Source organism: Esox lucius, chromosome 2, assembly GCF_011004845.1.
Source record: "Esox lucius isolate fEsoLuc1 chromosome 2, fEsoLuc1.pri, whole genome shotgun sequence".
NCBI classification, from domain to species: Eukaryota; Metazoa; Chordata; class Actinopteri; order Esociformes; family Esocidae; genus Esox; species Esox lucius.
Genome location: NC_047570.1, coordinates 23,841,262 through 23,863,837, shown reverse-complemented (window position 1 = coordinate 23,863,837; position 22,576 = coordinate 23,841,262). Strand labels below are relative to the sequence as shown.

General features: G+C 41.3%; 1 protein-coding gene across 1 annotated transcript in view; it reads left to right on the top strand.

Moving 5' to 3' along the window:
- Positions 1–420: 420 nt before the first annotated feature.
- The window catches only part of wtip (WT1 interacting protein), a 43,270-nt gene continuing 21,114 nt past the window's right edge, over positions 421–22,576 (top strand). Inside the window, exon 1 of the mRNA XM_010896590.4 lies at positions 421–2,202. Within this exon, the coding sequence (XP_010894892.1) occupies positions 684–2,202 (1,519 nt within the window). The 5' untranslated portion in view covers positions 421–683. The remainder of the gene's footprint in view (positions 2,203–22,576) is intronic.

The following is a 22,576-nucleotide window of genomic DNA, read 5'->3' as shown; positions in this document are numbered from 1 at the left end:
GAAATAGTGTCTGTCCTGAAACATACTAAGGCAAGTTGGGCCAGGTGAGACACGTCCTTTGTGTAATATTTGAAGGCTAAGATGAATGCAGACGTACCCTCGCTGGACTATTCTTTTTCAAACTCCGGCACCCCCTTGCTGAGTTGGTAGCAATCATTGTTTCGTTCCAACATTAACCACATTCCAGAGGCGGAGCGCACCCCGTCTACTTCCTCGCATTCCTTCGCCACAAACGAGTCCCTTGCGCTAAATTGTGGTTTACACTTGTTTTGTCGTGAGTGTGTATTTTCATATGTGAGATATAGGTGTTAATGTTGCATTCAACATTTTTGTCGACAAAAAATTCGAATTTTAGACAATTTTGGAAAACTGGATAGAAACTAACAAGGGAAAATTCCTCCGCGCAGCGCGCCATTGACTGTAAAAAAGACCTTTCGACTTAACAAAAACTGAAGTTGACAAACGTATCCTGTCGTTGAAACTTTGTGGGGAGTTCGCTATATTTTTTAAGATGATCATGCACTGCGCAGAGAATTGCGTGGACACTGCGCGTTCAGCAAACAGGCTGTCTGGATTGTGCCTGCGTTTTGTTATGATTTCCATGTGAAATGCAATTACTGCTATCTCACTCGGTAGTCGGCTGGCTCTCTCTCTGAACTTGTTCCACACCTCTGGAGCAAGCCATGGATCACTATGAAGAAGATTTGGGACTCCGAGCGAGTCAATTAATGGAGGATCTTTCCTTATATGAAGCTTACAAAGATGGGATGTACAGTTCAAGGAGGGACATGGTTATCAACCCTGATTTGGATTTTTCGGCTCCAACGATACCGGAGCAGAAAAGTAAGACAATGAATGGCAACTCAGCGCCTCATCAACAGCTACACACGGTTGAGAATTACATGTCTGGGAATAAAGTGTACACTGCAGCTCCCGTGCGACCCGTGAATGGTAATAGAGCAGTTCCTGTGGATTATTGCACTCCGCAAAGAGACATAGTTTATCCTAATGAAGATAGCTATTGCACCAAATCCGAAGTTGCTTTGCCTTGTTATAGCGGCGCTTCCGAGCGGCACAGGAGGTACTCCTTGGAGGTTCAGGGGTACAGGTACAGCACTGGTAGCGCGTACGATGGAGTGGTTTTGAACAAGCCAATACCCTCACCTGGTAACAGATGCAACAGTATATGTGTTACTACCAACCACGACGGTAGATACAATGCAACCAGTCCGCGGTCCAGTTCAGCATTCTCGCTCTCCTCCCAGGAGCAGAGCAAACACGCAAGCCCGAGGTCGAGCATCAGTAGCCCGCGTACTAGTCTAGTGGTACCTGGCCAAGACAAGTACACAAGTCCCAGGTCTAGTCTGGTTCACTGTGAAGGGAGCAGTGTCCTTAGCCCTCGGTCCAGCTATGCAAGCACAACCAGCGACACCAGCAAACATTCCAGCCCACGGGCCAGTCTGAACAGCTATGACTGTTGTAGTAAGCCAAGCAGTAACCGTACCAGCGGCATCAGTATGGGATATGATCAAAGGCATATCAGCCCCAGGTCCAGCACAGCGAGCCAGAATTCTTGTACCACCAGCCCACGCTCTAGCTACTCGGATTCGCGTTACATGCCGATGGGAACCCATGATCTGGACGGGGCAGTTTTGCATGGCATGCCGGTGGCAAGTCCCCGGTCAAGCATCTGCAGCCAGGACGGGTGCGCAAGAGCCGGGACGACGGCTAACTGCGTTGTTAGTCCCCGGTCCAGCATCTCCAGCCACAGCTCCAGAAGTTCCCGAAGCTCCAGGGGATCGATGAGCACTTACCCGGATCTTCAACTGCCTTCACCCAGGTCCTCAATGCTGGGGACTGGTTTACAAGAGGACATACTAAATCAAGACTTTGGAGATACCAATGGTGTCCAAAACCGTATTCATCTCCAGGCGCTCTCGGGAATGCCAGAGCCCCAGCCACAGCATGCGCAACTACAGTCATCCCAGCCAGGTGTAAATGCAGAGATGACTGCTGGATCACCACCATCTGTATGTTATGGGCTCCCCACGAAAACGTCAGCTTCTGGACAGAGGTTTAAGCTTCCTTACCAGGTGACCCCATGCCGGGAAAGTGGCCCAAGCCAAGCTGAAAAGAGACTGGAGGCACTAACCTTGGAGCTTGAGAAGGAGTTAGAGATGCACATGAAAAAAGAATACTTTGGTAAGTGTTATTCTTACAAAATATTTGTTCTAGAACTGTCAGTCAATATACTACCTTATTAAATAATGTGTAAGTAATGAAGCATTATGGGAATAAAGAAAGACGTGAGTGTAGAAAAAGACATGATACCATGCATTTCAATGCTTCTTTGCTCATGCCATATAACAAAGAAATCTTGACAAATTGACATGAAAATAACCTCATTGTGTTTTTGAGTTCTACAAAATATTCTATAATGTCAACATGAATATACATATATATTTTATGTTAACAAATTAATAAATAAGGTAATCTGTAAGTTTATGTAGTTGTGTATTGAATTTAAAGGTCATATTCAGTTACATAAGCCAGAGAGCAGATTGAACACCTTATAAAGGATGGTCATTGGTAAATGGTTAATAACAAATCAGACATTGATTTTCTAAGACTGTTAAAGACAGATTGTTATCAAATAGCCACCAGACTATTTGCATTGGTCCACTTTTTGGCAGGTACCCTTTAGTATTGACAATATGGGATATGCTTGCGCAGACACACACACACACACACATATACACTCACCTAAAGGATTATTAGGAACACCTGTTCAATTTCTCATTAATGCAATTATCTAATCAACCAATCACATGGCAGTTGCTTCAATGCATTTAGGGGTGTGGTCCTGGTCAAGACAATCTCCTGAACTCCAAACTGAATGTCAGAATGGGAAGGAAAGGTGATTTAAGCAATTATGAGCGTGGCATGGTTGTTGGTGCCAGACGGGGGTTTACAAAGAATGGTGTGAAAAGGGAAAAACATCCAGTATGCGGCAGTCCTGTGGGCGAAAATGCCTTGTTGATGCTAGAGGTCAGAGGAGAATGGGCTGACTGATTCAAGCTGATAGAAGAGCAACTTTGACTGAAATAACCACTCGTTACAACCGAGGTATGCAGCAAAGCATTTGTGAAGCCACAACACGCACAACCTTGAGGTGGATGGGCTACAACAGCACCGGGTACCACTCATCTCCACTACAAATAGGAAAAAGAGGCTACAATTTGCAGAAGCTCACCAAAATTGGACAGTTGAAGACTGGAAGAATGTTGCCTGGTCTGATTAGTCTCGATTTCTGTTGAGACATTCAGATGGTAGAGTCAGAATTTGGCGTAAACAGAATGAGAACATGGATCCATCATGCCTTGTTACCACTGTGCAGGCTGGTGGTGGTGGTGCAATGGTGTGGGGGATGTTTTCTTGGCACACTTTAGGCCCCTTAGTGCCAATTGGGCATCGTTTAAATGCCACGGCCTACCTGAGCATTGTTTCTGACCATGTCCATCCCTTTATGACCACCATGTACCCATCCTCTGATGGCTACTTCCAGCAGGATAATGCACCATGTCACAAAGCTCAAATCATTTCAAATTGGTTTCTTGAACATGACAATGAGTTCACTGTACTGAAATGGCCCCCACAGTCACCAGATCTCAACCCAATAGAGCATCTTTGGGATGTGGTTGAACGGGAGCTTCATGTCCTGGATGTGCATCCCACAAATCTCCATCAACTGCAAGATGCTATCCTATCAATATGGGCCAACATTTCTAAAGAATGCTTTCAGCACCTTGTTGAATCAATGCCACGTAGAATTAAGGCAGTTCTGAAAGCGAAAGGGGGTCAAACACAGTATTAGTATGGTGTTCCTAATAATCCTTTTGGTGAGTGTTCACACAATACAATCTACTACATTAGCTGCTGCAAGGGGTGCATTTGATGTATTGCTGTGATGTTGTCATCTCACATAAGGGAAATACCTAGGAATGGATCCCTAGGAATTTCTATGATTCAGCCAGAGAAACAGTTGAGTTGCGCCATTTCCGGAAGTCAACCACCACCTCGACTGTTACATTCCAGGTTATTTTGATTTCACAAGACCACCAGCCAATCGACCTCTCCATGATACATGGACTCATCTCTGTTGGCGATAAGACCACCAGGATGGTGACATCTGTGAACTTGAGTAACTTGGCAGATGTATTGTGGGTTGGTGTAGAATGAGTATCCTTGCGGTGCTCCTTTGCTAATGGTTGAAAAGGCAGAAAGGTTAATATCCATCTTGAAGTGTTGTATCCTGTTTGTCAAATCATCAGTGATCCACTAAAAGATGGAGCTGAACGTATTCAATTGGCGGAGATTGTCTAGTAGTAGTTATGGGAAGATTATGGAAAGCTGTAGTCTTCTTGATGGCAGTCTGTTTTGTTTCAACTTTGGCATATGGTTAAAGTAAAAAATCAGGCCTACATTATACATGACTCTTTATTTGTTTCTGTCTAATTTCATTGCAACTGTATTGGAATTATTCACTGAGAGTGAAGTGTGAATACAATCTGTGTAGTTCCAAAATGTTAGTAACATATTTGGGAGCAATATAGTAGCAATATAGCTTAGTCAACTGGTTGTGTTTTTTTGCTCTTGGTACACTGAGGTTTCTTTAATATAAGCAGTCATAATTATATATGCTGGTCCAAGACACCTGTCAGATTCTCGCATGTCTCAGTGGACTTACCCATTGTGGAAGCCACGGGTCTGTAAGTCTATCTTATCACTCTTGGCTGGTGACAGTGGAAGAGCCGAGTGACAGTTTTGAGCAGTGATTACAAATGTTATACTGAATATAGCTTTATATAGGCTACTTATATATTTGGTCTATGTGTTCTTATAGAACCAAGAAGTTGTGCGCCTTGAATATGGGTGTAAGCCTTAGGCATGACAGCCACACAATACCGTATTGATACTTTGGGCAGCGATTCAACGTATTGCTTTTTCCTTAATGTTGCTGCGATACAGTACAGTATGCTACACAAGAGTGATAATTAAGGAATTTTCTGTTCAACTTTACCCCACCAAAGAAGAAACATAATAACTGTCCCTGATACCCCTCTATTCATTATTATACATGGGATTTAACTTCACGCTGTTATAAAGAGTTTATCCAAAGACCTACCTGTGATTTGGTACTGTACTGTACAGATATATAGTATGAAATATCATATAATCAGAATATTGATTTATACCACAGATTTACATGTGGTGTGAGATATGAGGGCTGATACAAGCAATTGCTGTTTACATAAATATTATTGATGTGACATAAAAGCATGAAAATAAAGTAGTTGAGTAAATATATTTATGGTATATATATGGCGGACACATTTTAATGCAAGAACAAGTGAAAATTGAAGTGGGAGAGTGACAAAGATGACCTGCAAACATTTTAATATGATGCTATGAATTTAAATGGAGAAATTGAGCACTGGCCCATATCGGTCAGTGATTGTCTTTGTCTTCTGGCCCAATGTTAGGTGTTACTGGCCCAGTGGATTGAGTGAAGATGTGTTGTTCTTCCACTGTGGTTGAATCTAATGCTAAGTGTTCTACCTTAAAATGTACTCTACTTCAGCTTGTGGTTTTATTCTTTTAAATCTTACATGTTCAAATCAAGCCTGGTTGAGGGGTGAGATTAGAGGACAAGTGTCAAAATATGAGTTGTTCGTTGACGTTGGTGTCTCTCAATAGATTTGTCAGTGTTTTTTATGGATCAAAAAGTGTTCCTGTATGCTGGTTGGCAACCCACCAAAGTGGTGGGTAAGATTAGGTAAGGTAGTTAAATTTACTCACCATACAGGTGGCAGGTTTTAATTTGATTACCTATTCTCAACCCTTGTTCATAAGAAATGGTATGCACATTTTCATTCAAACCTAACTTGTGCGTTCCCTAGTCCCATTCTTATTTCACTCTCTACTTTCACAACAAACCCAGAATATTAATTGATTTGTTAACTTTGCATTGATACAAATGAATCATTGTCTTGTGAATCAGTGCATCAATACGTATTGATGCATTGCTACACCCCTAATCTTGACCAGGCATCAGTTTTGGCCTGCAAAAACAGGTGCACATCTATACCACAATGCATTTGTATCATATGTTACCAGTGTTGGCTGAAAAGGACCATTAGGTCTTTATAATAGACCTTTAAAATACAGGTTTAGAATCTACAAATGTTATTATTATTTTTTACTTTCAACCTGTATTTCTCCCTGCTTTTGTGATATCCAATTTGTGATTAAAGGCAATGGGATTGGTTTTGAGATACGTCTTCTGAAGCACATTGTTCTGGTTCTTATCACACACCAGAAGGAACACACTCTCTGACCTTTCTCTGGGGCTCACAGGTGTGCCTAAGGGAGTGTCTATAGTGCAACGAAGGCAGTGCAATTAACCACCTCCCTGCAGTTTGGGGGGTTAAATAGTAATTCAATGCTTAGTGTTCAAAACACTTTTGAATACTAACTAATTGAATACTAACTATTCAATTACTAAACCCCCTGGATGGTGGTGGTCAATTGCACCACACTCTGCGGGACCCCTGGGATAATCCATGGGTAGCATTTAAACCATGGTCTTGTGGTGATATCTAACTGACATCACTGCTAGGCAGTGACTTTACTATTGGGCCATTCAGGGACTCACTGTGGACATATATTTCTCAAAACAACAACCACCTGCACGATTTTATGGGTCCTTTTTATATATTTTCCCCAATCAATTAGTCAAAAGAATTGTCGACTATCGGTCAACAATGATTTGTTTAGTTGGGGACAGCCAGTGCAGTAAACACTGGATGTGCATTAACACAGTGCAATGTAATGGTATTAAAATAGCCTATTTGAAACAAGTTGTTTTATTTCATTTAGAATTGTTCACTGTCTTTAGGCCATCATTTATTTAATTCTCCTTGACAAAAGTTGACATTTGGACACCTTTTGAAACCTATAGCACTACTGCTTCTAAGATCTTTTTTTTTTATTGCTTCTGGTAATTTGAAATTGTGCCCAAAGTCTTAAAAAAAGTATTTTCAGACAGTTGTATTTAAAAAGGTCCCTCAGTGTGTAGGACGACAAGTTTTTAGTAATGACCTTTGAATTGTCAGTGAATGTCTTATCAAATAAAAGCCCCTCACAAAATATGTATACAAAATATACTGGAGTACTTTCAGGCTTAATCAGGACTAGAGCCAAGCTTCAGTCCGTGAGCTTTGTCGTCTCATCTAGATGCTGGTTGCAACCTTAACAACTAACATGTGTATTCTATAATGCCAACAACAACTCCCTCTGTGGCAGATAAGAGTGGCTTTTGGATGGAAATACTAATTTCTGTTTTGGCAGAGCTAACGTTTACCCAGCGCTGAGTGGGCTGAATGGAACCTTCTGTTCTATCTCAGGGAGCAGATACCCTTCAGTGGTCTTGCCGCTTTGTGAAAAGCCCGGCCAGTCGGCCACTGCAACAGGCAACCTCTGGAAGACTTATCTCTGACGCTATTAGCTATGCTGAACTAGAAAGTTTTCTTTCTAGGCTTTTTTCTCCATGTGTGCTTTGAGTTGGATTTTTTTTTTCAAAATGTTCCCTCCCTGAGAGTTGTAATCATTGCTTATGAAGTGGGCAAACTCTTCCTCCCTGAGGAAAAGGGAGATTGTATCCACCTTCAGGAATGTGCAAATGGACAAATGGCTGTGGTCTGAAAGACAAATCCTGGTTTGATTTAGTTTTTCCCCAGTGCGCTGGCAGTTTCAGAGTGACACTGAGATGCTAGTTAATTTGTGACAGAGAAGCAGGTGAGATTGGAGATGTAAAATGCAGCAGACAGAAGCCCCTCAAATTGAGTTGGGCTGAGAGACAGACATATACACACAGCGCTGTTTCCTTGGCGACAGTGGAGAAATTGAACGCCTGTGCTATCACACAGCATTGCTCTGCTCTGCCTCACTGCAAGCCCCTGTGTGGCCTCTGTTTGTTGTGGTGGCAAAGGAGCTGTGAATCAACAGCTGGCCTGGGACAGGGCAGCATTGAAGCTTCGGGAGTGGACCCGCCCCACCCCCGCCAGATCCCCCCGCAAAGCCCTTCATTAACCAGCCAGTGGGGAGTCGGGCAGCACCAGACACTTGGCACACGATTTTGGCTCGCGGGCCAGACATGGCTGGTGGGGGTCAAGTCTGATCACCTGCTTGGAATAATAATGACAGTATAGTAATGCTGCTTGGTTGACACAGAGAGACTTTAGGTTTGGTTTGTAAGTTCTGTTTTGGTTGCTGCCAGATGCCAGAACACTCAACTCCGAGTGCAGCCTCTGTTGAGAGTCCAATGCGCTAGATGTGAGAAAAATACACTTAAGTACACAAGACACAGGCCGCCATCAAAATGCTTGAGATTGCCAGCTGTTGCACTCATGTGTATGAAATGTGTAACTTCATACACAAACAGATCAATGATACAAGTTGATGATGCGTTAGCTTAGTCACAAACCCACTCTCATTTGTCAAGTATGAGTCTCTTTAATGCGTCTTATCACAAACAGGAAATATTTTAAGTGCTGCTATTACCCTTGCAAGAATAAACTCTGACTAGAGTAAACACACTGTCTCTTGCCATGCCTGAATGAACAATGGAACGACATAATCTTCTACATATTGTGAGAGTGATTGTCTGGCTCAGTTTGTGTTTCTTGGAATTTCTTAAACAGCCAGGGTTTGGGCAAACATTGTAAGCAGTGTTGAGCTATACATTCACCTAATGATTTAAAACACAACAAGGATTTGATTATCACTTTCTTTTTTATTCCGTGCCTGCTCATTTAGCCTAATGGCTTGTTATTCTGTAGTTCACATATAGACAGAGTGATATCCCAGGGGTATAGACCGCACTGAGTCATGGGTAGCATCAATGAGTGTGCTACTGATGAAGGGCCTTATTTTCTTCTCCAGCATGTGTTCAGTGGTTTGGTCCTGCGTCAATCATACTGGACATGATGAACTTATAATGGAGGCAACAGGGACTTGTTTAAATTAGGAAAATAAATTCTTGCTCAACCCCTTTCCCACTCCTAACCTTCTCTCCCTAGTCACTTCAGTTATATAAAACACTGACCACATCCGTGTGAGAGGAACTTTTAGGATTGCACCAACATTTTCCAAAATCTTCATAACATGTAACTGTATTGAAAAGTTGTCTTGGATTACTTCCTGTCTTTTTTAAGAAAGTGATGCGGACTCCCTATTTTGTCTCACAGGGGAGAGAGATCAGAAACGTCCCAATCAAACCATGCCTCCTAGATAGAAATCTTGTTTTTTTTGTAATGAGCAGCAGTAAATCACATTTAGAATCCCTGCATTCAGTTAAGTAAACTATCTTGAGATGTAATCAACTAGTTTTCGAATGTTCTGTTCAGTTTTTCCTGTCAAACTTTCCTTCCTTGGGTATGGCCTCCACTTAGACGTTAACGTGCACGTCGTGTTGGTGGGCACATGGACATGGCCAGGTGTTTTGTTAACAGTTCTGATTGAAGCTCCAACTAGACTTCTATACGAAAGGCAGTAACCATCATCTTGATCAGAGTGTAAATTAACTATTGTAAAATATGAACAACAACAAAGAGAGAGAACAACATTGGGGCATAAATAGCCAGGACATTTTTATTTGATTTAGATATATACAGCTTTGGAACAAATTGAGACCACTGCACCTTTTTCTTTCCTTTCCAAAAAAGTCAAAAGGAACGTTTTGAGTGAGGAGCAGAAGGTTTAAAATTAAGAGACTACTGCAAATGAATGAATATACATTTTTCCCGACCGCTTAAGCGGAGCCAGCCAAGAAGAGTGAATGTCTCTTACTGAGTGAGTGAGTCACTGACTGTCTGCCCCTTGTTAAATAGCGTAGTGGTTAGAGAAGTGGACTTGTGAACTATAGGTCCCATGTTCGTATCTCTTTGCAGGCGAAGCGAAGTACGCATTATGAATTATTCCGTATAGATTAAAACTTTGCTGGCTAAAACTGTTAGTATCTACATTATAGTAAGCCTGAAATAAAACAGTTTTCTGTTATATTGCGACTGTTTCTGGTGGATTTTCGAAGTATGCATCCATGCATGCGTTTTGGGTCAGGATGGACAAACACATTTTGCTGTTTCTCGCTAGCAAACTGTATACGGTTATAAAGTCTTCAGTCTCGCTAGCAATTGCAAAATTTTTATGGTTATTCCTAGGATGTTATTAGATACTAGTAAGCCTATTCCTTGCTAATAAGCTGTTAAAACAGCCAGTGGCAAAAGCAGTACAGTTCGCCATACGTAGACGCTATTTGTGGTGGAGGTAATCTTAGTAAGAAACATTAGTCAGTTTAACTGTATCAATGTAATTCACAAATGACCAATAAACTATTAAAACGGCCAGTGGCAAAAGAGGCTATACAGACACCCTGCAAATGTGCAGCTCCGTGGTGTAGTGGTTAATAAAACAGCCTTTCACATGGGCGACCCGGGTTCGAATCTTGAGATGGCAGAACTTGCTATTGCGGGCCGGCTGAACTAGGCTTGCCTGGTTTCTTGTTTCCAGATCTGTGTGTATGTATATACATACATACATACATACAGGTGCCTAAGACTTTTGCACATTTAGTTATAATAAAAAATATATATCAATTAGGATTGTCAAAGTTAACCTGTGTGATTATTTTATAATGCTAACGGTGCACGTCCACTGTTCCGGCCCAAATTCCCCTGCAAACGCGCCGCCTTGCCCCAGGTGGCTGCTTACAGAGAGCTCAAACGGCCGCGCTGCCTTCCAGAGACTCTTTGCGCAACCGTCAACAACGCCTTGACGCTGTTCATAGAAAATTTATTGTATCCATCCTAGGCGGCGGGCGGCCTGGACCAGTGGACATCCACCACAATGCTGCATGTCCAGTGTTCCAGCCCGCCTGCCGCCTCAGACAGATACAATTCACTTGCTATGGATAGCGTCAAGGCATCTCAGAAAGATGTGAAGCATCTCAGGAAGGCGGCACGGATGTATGAGCTGTTCCGGTGCGTAAAGAACGGTCAAGAAGTTGGGAACAGTTGGTCAATATTATGCAGATGAATCCAGCAGACGTGAGGCGTTTATCCAATGGAAGTGGAGTAGTTCATAAACAAGGGCGAGTTTTCCTTGTGAGTCTTTCATTGTACAGCAACAGCACCTGGGAAATATTTGTTCCATGTGAAACTTTCTGCTACCAAATGGAGGAAAAGCTAAGTATAGCGGTCGTGGGGTTTCCCCTTTTATATGACCTTTCCTTGCCATCCTATAGAGACACTGACAAGCTCAATATTCACTTTAGCGGGAGCTGTCAGGATCGCGCTACTCACACACACACTTAGTTTACTGGTAACTGTATCCACTTGCTAAAACTTTACTTGTAACATGGTAAATTGTCACTATTGAATATTTTTCCTAAGCTAAGCATTAATGTTTCCACCAAAGCATATTCTAATAGTGGCATTAACAAACAACATCTGTGCTCTGTGTGAATTACCGATGTCCCCTGATTAATGTTTGTAGATAACATCTCTAGCCACCATGACTACCTTACGCCATTGCCTATTCAGCCTAGCGTATATGCATTTCGGTAATTTTGGGAAGCATTTAATAGAGATGTAACTATTTGGTTGTGGCTAACCTTGTTTCAGGATATCGAATGTTTACAGGCCCCACCTGAACTCCATTCTATCAATTTCTCAGCCTAAACATTAAAGGACATTACCTTGACATGTTTATGTGTGATTCAGTGGGTTAAATGCCTGCAGCTCTCCAGAAAAGAGGGGCTGATATGTGTTTTATACAGTAGCCAAATGTAAGTTATTGTCGTTGTTGCAGTAATCAAGAGAACAATATGAGAGGTACAACTATGGTATCATAAACCACCTACCTTCCATTTAGATTTACATGGGCTACATTTAGTTGGGGCCAGTTAATGTAGTAAAATATGGACTTACATAAGGGCTGTGACAACTTGCATTTATTTAATTCCAAGTCAAGCAATTTCTTAGTTTGCAATAAAACATAGTATGTCTTTATCATAATGCACTGCTTTTTAAACAGAAACATTTGTATGAAAGGCAAAATTTGAATTATTTTGTAATTAATCTTGATTCATTACAAAGGATTATGCGATTAATCACAAATTATTTTAATCGTTTGACAGCACTAATATATATATACATACATATATACATACACACACAGTACCAATAGTTTGGACACATTCACTTGTACTGTGTATATATATATGTATATATATATCTTCAACAATACTAAAGAATGCTGCTCTACCACTTGTCATTGTCAGCATACTCTTCGACAAACATCTTAGCACCGCTATCTGTCTTGAAGTCAGATAACGTAGTAGACAGGGAAAACTTCAGGCAAGTGCGTATGTCTGGAATGCAGCAGAATGTAATGGAGATAGCTGGAGGAGACATTTGTCTGAAGAATGCACAATATACTTCTTGTGAGGGGGTGGAGGTCATGATAATGACCTGCTTTGCAGATATATCTTCAAGTGGTGGGAGTCTACATCCATCAAAATATCAACCGCCCTGGAGGGTAGACTCCGAGCCAGCCCCATCCTCACCCAGCTATAACACACACCGATTCTCTACTCAGTAGCAACCCTTTGCCTTGCAAGCCCTCTGGAGGCTATCAGTAGCTTCACATTTCTCAAGCCTTCATTTACAAGGAACAGTCGCCTTTTCAAAGCAGTGCAAATGTAGCACTGATGGTACCATATAGGCTAATCAACATGTCATAGCATTTTCAGGACATTCCATTATCAGTGTTGAGTAATGTATTTAAAATTGTATGGCAGGCAACAGTTTGTCCACAAACTATTCATGAAGAAATGAAACATCTCATCTTCATCCGCTTATCCGGTATTGGGATATCCGGATAAGCGGATCCGCTCATCCTGGAAGTTTAGCAACAGTGAAGTAACATTTGAAGATCATTGCCGATAATAACGGTCCTGTGACCTCCAAATTGTGATGTTCATTGGAGCACAATATTTTGTGTCAAATGAAAGCACAGCGTTTATATTTGTTTTTGCTATAAGAACAATTAAGTTGTCAATTTTTACAATATTTATCATTTTCAATGACATCATATTGTTACAATATAACATTGAAATACACAAATACAGTAATACAGTGAAAAGTAACAGAAACATCTTGTGATTTTAAAACAAGATGTGTGGGGTCCCTTAGAATGCAAAACCGAATGCGGCTTTGGTGGGCTGTTGGATAATTTTTGCAAGTAGACTGGTAAATTCATCTAAGCTTCTTTCATGATTTTCAATAACATGTGTTTTGACTTTGTCAACTTTTAGTTATTTTCTTTAACCAAGTGATCCAACAAGGCTTCAATTATGTTGAGGTCTGGGATCTAAAAGGTCAGGCACTTATAGACGCTTGGTTTGCGCTCAAATATTTATTATTATATTTATAATTAGCAGCACATTCCAATAAACGATTGTCTCATTCACACTGATTTCATCTCAGCAGGGAACGTTGTGTATACATTCAGTTTTGCGCATGCTCAAGAAATATCCTGTTGTTTCTCTCGTTGACTTTTAATAGTGATTTATTCTCTCTATTTTCTGATTGGCTCAGAGCTTGTGTCTAGCGACCAGTGATTTAACAAGATGAACCACTAAGCGTGAGATGCTAGGCGTGGGTAGTCAACAAAAGCATGAGGTGAGTAAGTGATCGGATGTTGGACGAGTGCCAAGTGGTAGCAAGGTCTACAATCGTAAGACTTCTTACCATGGTCGAAGCATTTTACCTTGATTCTGGATGACTATGCCATCAGCTGAACAAGCACTTACCTGGTTTCCTTATATAAAATTTGATTTATATGTACTGTTCATTAGATGGAGACAGGTTTTCGGGGCTTCTTCTGTGTTTGGTATCTTGCCTAGTTTTTAAAACAAGATTATAAGATTATTTTAAGATTCTTAAAATATCAATTACTTTCCCATAAAAACATACCCTTTACTTTTTATTATATTCATATTTATTGTTTCCTTTCGTTAAATAGGGTTTTCACAAGCAAATAAACTTGTAATGTACAAATGAATAGCTTAAAACAAATTCTCAGGTAATCTAGGACTTTAGGAAGCTGGAACATTTTTCTTATGAAAAGAACCATTGCCGGATATTCCCTGAAACGCATTAGAAACATAAAAACAAAACAGCTAACATAAAACTTAAGACATCTCATCTTCATCCGCTTATCCGGTATCGGGTCGCGGGGGCAACAGCTCCAGCAGGGGACCCCAAACTTCCCTTTCCTGAGCCACATTTGCCAGCTCTGACTGGGGGATCCCGAGGTGTTCCCAGGCCAGTGTCGAAATATAATTTCTCCACCTAGACCTGGGCCTACCCGAGGTCTCCTCCCAGCTGGACGTGCCTGGAACACCTCCCTAGGGAGACGTCCCGGAGGCAACCAGATGCCCGAACCACCTCAACTGGCACCTTTTGATGCAAAGGAGCAGTGGCTCTACTCCGAGTTCCTCACAGATGACTGAGCTTCTCACCCTATCTCTAAGAGAGAAGCCAGCCACCCTTCTGAGAAAACCCATTTCAGCCGCTTGTACTCGCGATCTAGTTCTTTCATGACCCAGCCTTCATGACCATAGGTGAGGGTAGGAATGAAAATTGACCAGTATATCGAGAGCTTTGCCTTCCGGTTCAGTTCTCTTTTCGTCACAACGGTGCGGTAAAGCAAATGCAGTACCGCCCCCGCTGCTCCGATTCTCCGGCCAATCTCCCGTTCCATTGTCCCCTCACTCGCAAACAAGACCCCGAGATACTTGAACTCCTTTACTTGGGGTGACGCCTCATTCCTTACCCGGAGGAGGCACTCCATCAGTTTCCTGCTGAGAACCATGGCCTCAGATTTAGAGGTGCTAATCCACATCCCAACCGCTTCACATTCGGCTGCAAACCGGTCCAGTGAGTGCTGAAGGTCACAGACCGATGATGCCATCAGGACCACATCATCCGCAAAAAGCAGCGATGAGATCCCCAGCCCACCGAACTGCAACCCCTCCCCACCCTGTCTACGCCTCGAAATCCTGTCCATGAAAGTTACAAACAGGATTGGTGACAAAGCGCAGCCCTGGCGGAGGCCAACCCCCACCTGGAACGAGTCCGACTTACTACAGAGAACCCGAACAAAGCTCTCACGTACAGAGATTGGATAGCCCTCAGAAGGGACCTCCTCACCCCATACTCCCGCAGCACTTCCCACAGTATCTCCCGGGGGACCCGGTCATACGCCTTCTCCAAATCCACAAAACACATGTAGACTGGATGGGCATATTCCCAGGCCCCCTCCAGGATCCTTGCAAGAGTAAAGAGATGGTCGGTTGTTCCGCGACCAGGACGGAATCTGCATTGTTCCTCTTCAATCTGAGGTTCGACTATCTGCCGAACCCTCCTTTCCAGTACCTTTGAGTAGACTTTCCCAGGGAGGCTGAGAAGTGTGATACTCCTGTAATTGGCACACACCCTCTGGTCCCCCTTTTTGAACAGGGGAACCACCACCCCGGTCCGCCACTCCTTTGTCACTGTCCCTGACTCCCACGCAATGTTGAAGAGGCGTGTCATCCAAGACATCCCCTCCACACCCAAAGCTTTCAACATTTCTGGACGGATCTCGTCAATCCCCAGAGCTTTGCCACTGTGGAGTTGTTGACTACCTCAGTGACTGGAAAACTTAAGACATTTGCCAGTTAATAACATTATTTTCATATAAAGAAAATCTGACATTGTATATTGTCTTGTTACTATGTTAAAAAACCCTCACAAAAAGTATATTCTAATTTCCCTCCCACACAACAAGTACAGTTGTATATAAGTTGAAACACCACCTAGTTTTTTGTAATAATAATTTTGTGAACAAAGTTTGAATATGAATGACTGCAATTGTTGTTATTTGATCTGACCTGGGGGCTTTTTATAGAAGTGTTTTGCACTAGGTGAAAGTTGACTACATTACCTTATGAGCCGGGTTGCCTTCCAGGCATGAGCTAGGTGCCCTTTTCATAGACCAGAAGCGAAGTTGACATATTTAGTATGTGGAGTAATGAGTCGGATTCACATGTAATAGTGATTGCTTTCACTAGAAAGCCCCACTGAAAACTTATACATTTTATGGAAAATTGTATATGTTTACAACATGAAAGCGGTGGAAATTACTGTTTGATTTGTGGAGGGCACTACTCCCAGCTTACTGTAACAGTCTCTCTTCACCTCTCCCAGCTCTAGGGCCTATTTACACTACAATATATGATTTATTTGTTTTCGGGAGGTTACCCTAAGATACACCCTTTAATTTATTGTTAGCTTTTAAACTATGTCTCACTCACTAACTTACAGAGTTAGTGGATGATACTTACACAATTATGCCCCCCCTTGAAACAAAGCAATGTAAACAGATCTATCTTGTACACAACAATGCACAGAACCAGCTGCCACAAACCGCACAAGATAGGACACTGGAAAATGGGCTTATGTAGGATTCTTCTCAGTATTAAATCCTGTATATTTCCTTAAGTGGAACTTAGTCTTTGTTTCTTGGCTATTTACATTGTTTTGTACAAGTGCCTGATTGTTTTTCAATGTTAGTTTGAGTTCAAACTGCAACTGTTTTAAGCTAGTGAGTGCCATCAAGATATTGTTACACATACACAACAGTGTAATTATTAACAGTTATTATTACATTTCCCTAACTACAGACAAAGGCGCAAACACCATTGCATTGAATTACTATTTATGACTACAATCCTTAGACACCTTGACACCAAACCTTAGTACCTTGAAATCACAAAGTCTTCTATATTTTTTTTATTTTATTCCATTAGCACATTAGGTAGACTTTGATTTCTATTATCTTATTTTTGGAGTGGGGTTATGTATGCTGTTTACCCCAAAGGGTTTGAAAATCACAATACATAAATGTGATTGCAGTAGTTGGCCAAAATATTAAGATTCAAAATGTTATCCAAATTGTGCAACCCTGTTTCGTAGGAGGAACCTACTTCTACTTGGTTTCCTGATCTAATAGGGTAACCTCACCAACTCCAGTTGAGCTGCACAAATCAGGAATTGACAAAATGAAAATAGCTCAACGGTTTCCACTATCATGATGGTTATTATGGGTTTGGCATAGACCGAAAGATAGCCATCCAGAAAAGTACCTAATTCCCACTGTGAATGTGGTGGTGGATCTTTTTGTTGTGGGGGTGTTTTTCTTCCACAGGCCCTGGACTCCATCAAGTATACATAATATATGTGTAAATTCATTTTAGTAAATGCCTGTATGTATATATATGTATGTATGTATGTATGTATGTATATATGTGTATGTATGTATATATATATATATATATATATATATATATATATATACACACACTCACCTAAAAGATTATTAGGAACACCATACAAATATTGTGTTTGACCCCCTTTCGCCTTTAGAACTGCCTTAATTCTATGTGGCATTGATTCAACAAGGTGCTGAAAGCATTCTTTAGAAATGTTGGCCCATATTGATAGGATAGCATCTTGCAGTTGATGGAGATTTGTGGGATGCACATCCAGGGCACAAAGCTCCCGTTCCACCACATCCCAAAGATTCTCTATTGGGTTGAGATCTGGGGCCATTTCAGTACAGTGAACTCATTGTCATGTTCAAGAAACCAATTTGAAATGATTCAAGCTTTGTGACATGGTGCATTATCCTGCTGGAAGTAGCCATCAGAGGATGGGTACATGGTGGTCATAAAGGGATGGACATGGTCAGAAACAATGCTCAGGTAGGCTGTGGCATTTAAACGATGCCCAATTGACACTAAGGGGCCTAAAGTGTGCCAAGAAAACATCCCCCACACCATTACACCACCACCACCAGCCTACACAGTGGTAACAAGGCATGATTGATCCATGTTCTCTTTCTGTTTATGCCAAATTATGACTCTACCATCTGAATGTCTCAATCGAGACTCATCAGACCAGGCAACATTGTTCCAGTCTTCAACTGTCCAATTTTGGTGAGCTTGTGCAAATTGTAGCCTCTTTTTCCTATTTGTAGTGGAGATGAGTGGTACCCGGTGGGGTCTTCTGCTGTTGTAGCCCATCTGCCTCAAGGTTGTGCGTGTTGTGGCTTCACAAATGCTTTGCTGCATACCTCGGTTGTAACGAGTGGTTATTTCAGTCCAAGTTGCTCTTCTATCAGCTTGAATCAGTCGGCCCATTCTCCTCTGACCTCTAGCATCAACAAGGCATTTTCTCCCACAGGACTGCCGCATACTGGATGTTTTTCCCTTTTCACACCATTCTTTGTAAACCCTAGAAAGGGTTGTGTGTGAAAATCCCAGTAACTGAGCAGATTGTGAAATACTGAGACCGGCCCGTCTGGCACCAACAACCATGCCACGCTCAAAATTGCTTAAATCACCTTTCTTTCCCATTCTGACATTCAGTTTGGAGTTCAGGAGATGACCAGGACCACACCCCTAAATGCATTGAAGCAACTGCCACGTGATTGGTTGATTAGATAATTGCATTAATGAGAAATTGAACAGGTGTTCCTAATAATCCTTTAGGTGAGTGTATATCCTTATTATACCCCTTAAATCAGGTAGCCCAGGGCCAATCTAGGAAGCTCAGGGGCCTCATTTTGGGGACGCATTCCCCAATTTTAGGAACGCCTGCTGTAGTTTGTTTTATTTGGTGGAAATATTGTTGAGGTGCAGTCTGCAACACCCTCTGATGTATATTGAGATTCTACTCTGATTCTAATCTCTTAAGGCGTAATTTCAAAACATTAAGATGTTTTACAGAGCCTCTCCTTCAAATGAGATAATGTAAAGGTAACACAGGAATTGGGAATCTAGTCAACTGGGCTCTCATTTATTTATACTTTTCTTGGTGAAAGCTATATTTGAAAGGAATTTATTTTGGCCTAGTAAAGGTAATTAACATTATTCCTAATTTTGCTTAATTTTGACTTTGGTTTAGCTAGACTTAATTTACGAATAACTGTTGATGAAAGGAAAAATATTTGCTTTACATTGTCACACGTCAGTTAATAACTGTCAATAAGAATTATTTACCTAATGTATGAAAACTGCATGTGCAAAATGTTTAGCACTTATAAATTGTAAATTGGTCTGGCTTGCAAAACCTAGGATCATTGCCTAGAAATACTATCAAAATATATTGTTAGGAATATGACTAGGTCCTCTGTCCAAAGAGATGACAGTCTTTCAGATTACTATCATTATGGGGGTGGTAGGGTAAGTCGGTCCCACTTGGGATGTTGTCCTGTAGGCGTGGTGACCCTGGGCTCACCCCACCCAGGCTTTGACCCTGCACTCGCTCTGGAATGTGACCCTGGCGGAGGCCATCTTGTGCGTGAGAGGATAACAGGGAAATCATTAGTCCAATGCTATGTCCAGATAATTTTCAGTGACTGGGTTCTTTCCTTCACTGTCCTTAGTAAGGCTTAATATTGAACTAAAATGAACCAAAAATAATGTTTCTGTTTTTGCAAACACTGTTATCCAGAGCTACATACAGTAGTGGGTGCATACATTTTCAAACTTTTTTCATCCTGGTCTCCTGTGGGAATGGAACCAACAACCATGGTGTTGCAATTTTTCAATTTAAAATTTCCTCTCAAACCCTCCTGTGGTTATCTGCAGGAAGAAATTATTTCATCTGTGAATGTTGCATAGACCTATGACTTTTGCTGAAGAGAATGTGTTTTGCCTGATTAGAACTTTGGAACCAGGTTCTCTAATTAGATAACATGTTTCAAGTGGAGACTTCCGACTATCTTATTGGCAGTAAGGCAAAGTTTAATTGTAGTTTTGGGTGACACAGAATTCAACAAACTTCTTGAATTCTTCTTCTGCGATTTTATGTTTTACCTATCCAACCATCCTCTTCAATGTACATGGGGGTAAATTACACTTGGGTCTTACTCTAGGCAGGTTCATCACAGCCTCAGTTGATTTAAGTTCTTAATTATTGCTATAATAGTGGTTAACCCAATCCCATGGAAATTGTCATGCATGTAGTCATTGCCTAATTTATGAAGAACAACATTCACCTAGCTGTTTGTCACCTCATATTCATACCCCAGTTGAAAAAAAGCAATTATATAAATGTGTTTGAAGACTACCCAGGGTTCGTCGTTTTGTTTTCTCTGCTGTCGCAACGTTCAACTCCGAATGATGTCAGGTGAGACGAGCCCTCAAGTTGATGGTATTATCCAAGTAGGCCTACTTGATTTTGGTGTTGCATGATTTACATGCAGCATGAGACATAGCTAGATCTTTCCTCCCTGCAGTTGAATCCAAAGTGATCCCATACCTTTGATTGAATAGTGCGAAGCTCGAATGGCGTTGGCATTGACAGTGTTTTGTAACTGAAATAACTTTCTAAAACTGATATAGCTTTCTAAAATTCTGCATTTATTCTGCCAAAAAGACCATTGCACCATTTATAGGATTGGAGTAATTATAGCATTGTTATTTTATCCAAATAAAAATCATATAGCCACTTTGAGTGGTTGAAAATCTAAACCAAAAATGTATTCTCCAAGTCAGAGAATCGATTTCAAGATTGTCAAAAATAATATTTCTATACTACACTGTATCTATTTTTCCCCCATCCCTAGTGTAGACACAACTTATTGACAGTGACATTCATTGCCAACAATTTTTACTACAATCAACGTTATTGATTTTTTGTGATTAGTTGTTGCAGTTGTTGCCCTAATACAGTGGGGAGAACATGTATTTGATTCACCGCTGATTTTGCAGGTTTTCCCACTTACCAAGCATGTAGAAGTCTGTAATCATCCATCCTCCCCCCATCCAACCTCCCCTCAATACGGTGCAGTCGTCCTGTCCCCTTTGCAGAAAAGCATCCCCAAAGAATGATGTTTCCACCTCCATGCTTCACGGTTGGGATGGTGTTCTTGGGGATGTACTCATCCTTCTACTTCCTCCAAACACGACAAGTGGGGTTTAGACCAAAAAGCTCTATTTTTGTCTCATCAGACCACATGACCTTCTCCCATTCCTCCTCTGGATCATCCAGATGGTCATTGGCAAACTTCAGATGGGCCAGGACATGCGCTGGCTTGAGCAGGGGGACTTTGCGTGCGCTGCAGGATTTTTATCCATGACGGCATAGTGTGTTACTAATGGTTTTCTTTGAGACTGTGGTCCCAGCTCTCTTCAGGTCATTGACCAGGTCCTGCCATGTAGTTCTGGGCTGATCCCTAGCCTTCCTCATGATCATTGATGCCCCACGAGGTGAGATCTTGCATGTTGCCCCAGACCGAGGGAGATTGACCGTCATCTTGAACTTTTTCCATTTTCTAATAATTGCGCCAACAGTTGTTGCCTTCTCACCAAGCTGCTTGCCTATTGTCCTGTAGCCCATCCTAGCCTTGTGCAGGTCTACAATTTTATCCCTGATGTCCTTACACAGCTCTCTGGTCTTGGCCATTGTGGAGAGGTTGGAGTCTGTTTGATTGAGTGTGTGGACAGGTGTCTTTTATACAGGTAACGAGTTCAAACAGGGGCAGTTAATACAAGTAATGAGTGGAGAACAGGAGGGCTTCTTAAAGAAAAACTAACAGGTCTGTGAGAGCCGGAATACTGGTTGGTAGGTGATCAAATACTTATGACATGCAATAAAATGCAAATTAATAATAAAAAAATCGTAGAATGTGATTTTCTGGATTTTTTTTTTGTTCCGTCTCTCACAGTTCAAGTGTACCTATGATAAAAATACAGACCTTGTAAGTAGGAAAACCAAAAGAATCGGCAGTGTATCAAATACTTGTTCTCCCCACTGTATATATATATAAGATGGAAGATACTTCTATTAGATTACAACCATAATTGTGACATGCATTTGTTGATATTGAATATTTTTTTAACAATTTTTTTCCCCCCTCATCTTAAGGTTACACTCTTATATTCAGTGTCAGATCAATCTGATTAAACAACAAAGATTTTTATAGCTTATTTGTTATCATTACCGATGCAGCCAATTATTCATTTAGACCAATAGTGTGCTTCAACCAAACATCCGTTTTTTAAGAAAACAAGTGAGAGATGACAGTGCACATAAAAAGTACTTCTTTACATACTTTTTCATCGAACTTTTTAGTTTGATTTGCAGTTTAAACTGTCTGGATAAACTACAACTGTTGTGTTAAATAACAAATGAATGGTAAAGGGAACTGTCAAGACATTTGGAAGGAGCTTTATATTTTTCATGACAAGATGACACTGATTTTATTTTAGAGAGACCAATATATTTTTTTTTTTATTGAATGCCCCTCACTTGCACATATAGGGACACCAGTGGTTATTGTCTCAGGGCCTGTTTGTCGCTCTGCTTATTATTCAATATCTCTTGGCAGCTGTATTTCATTT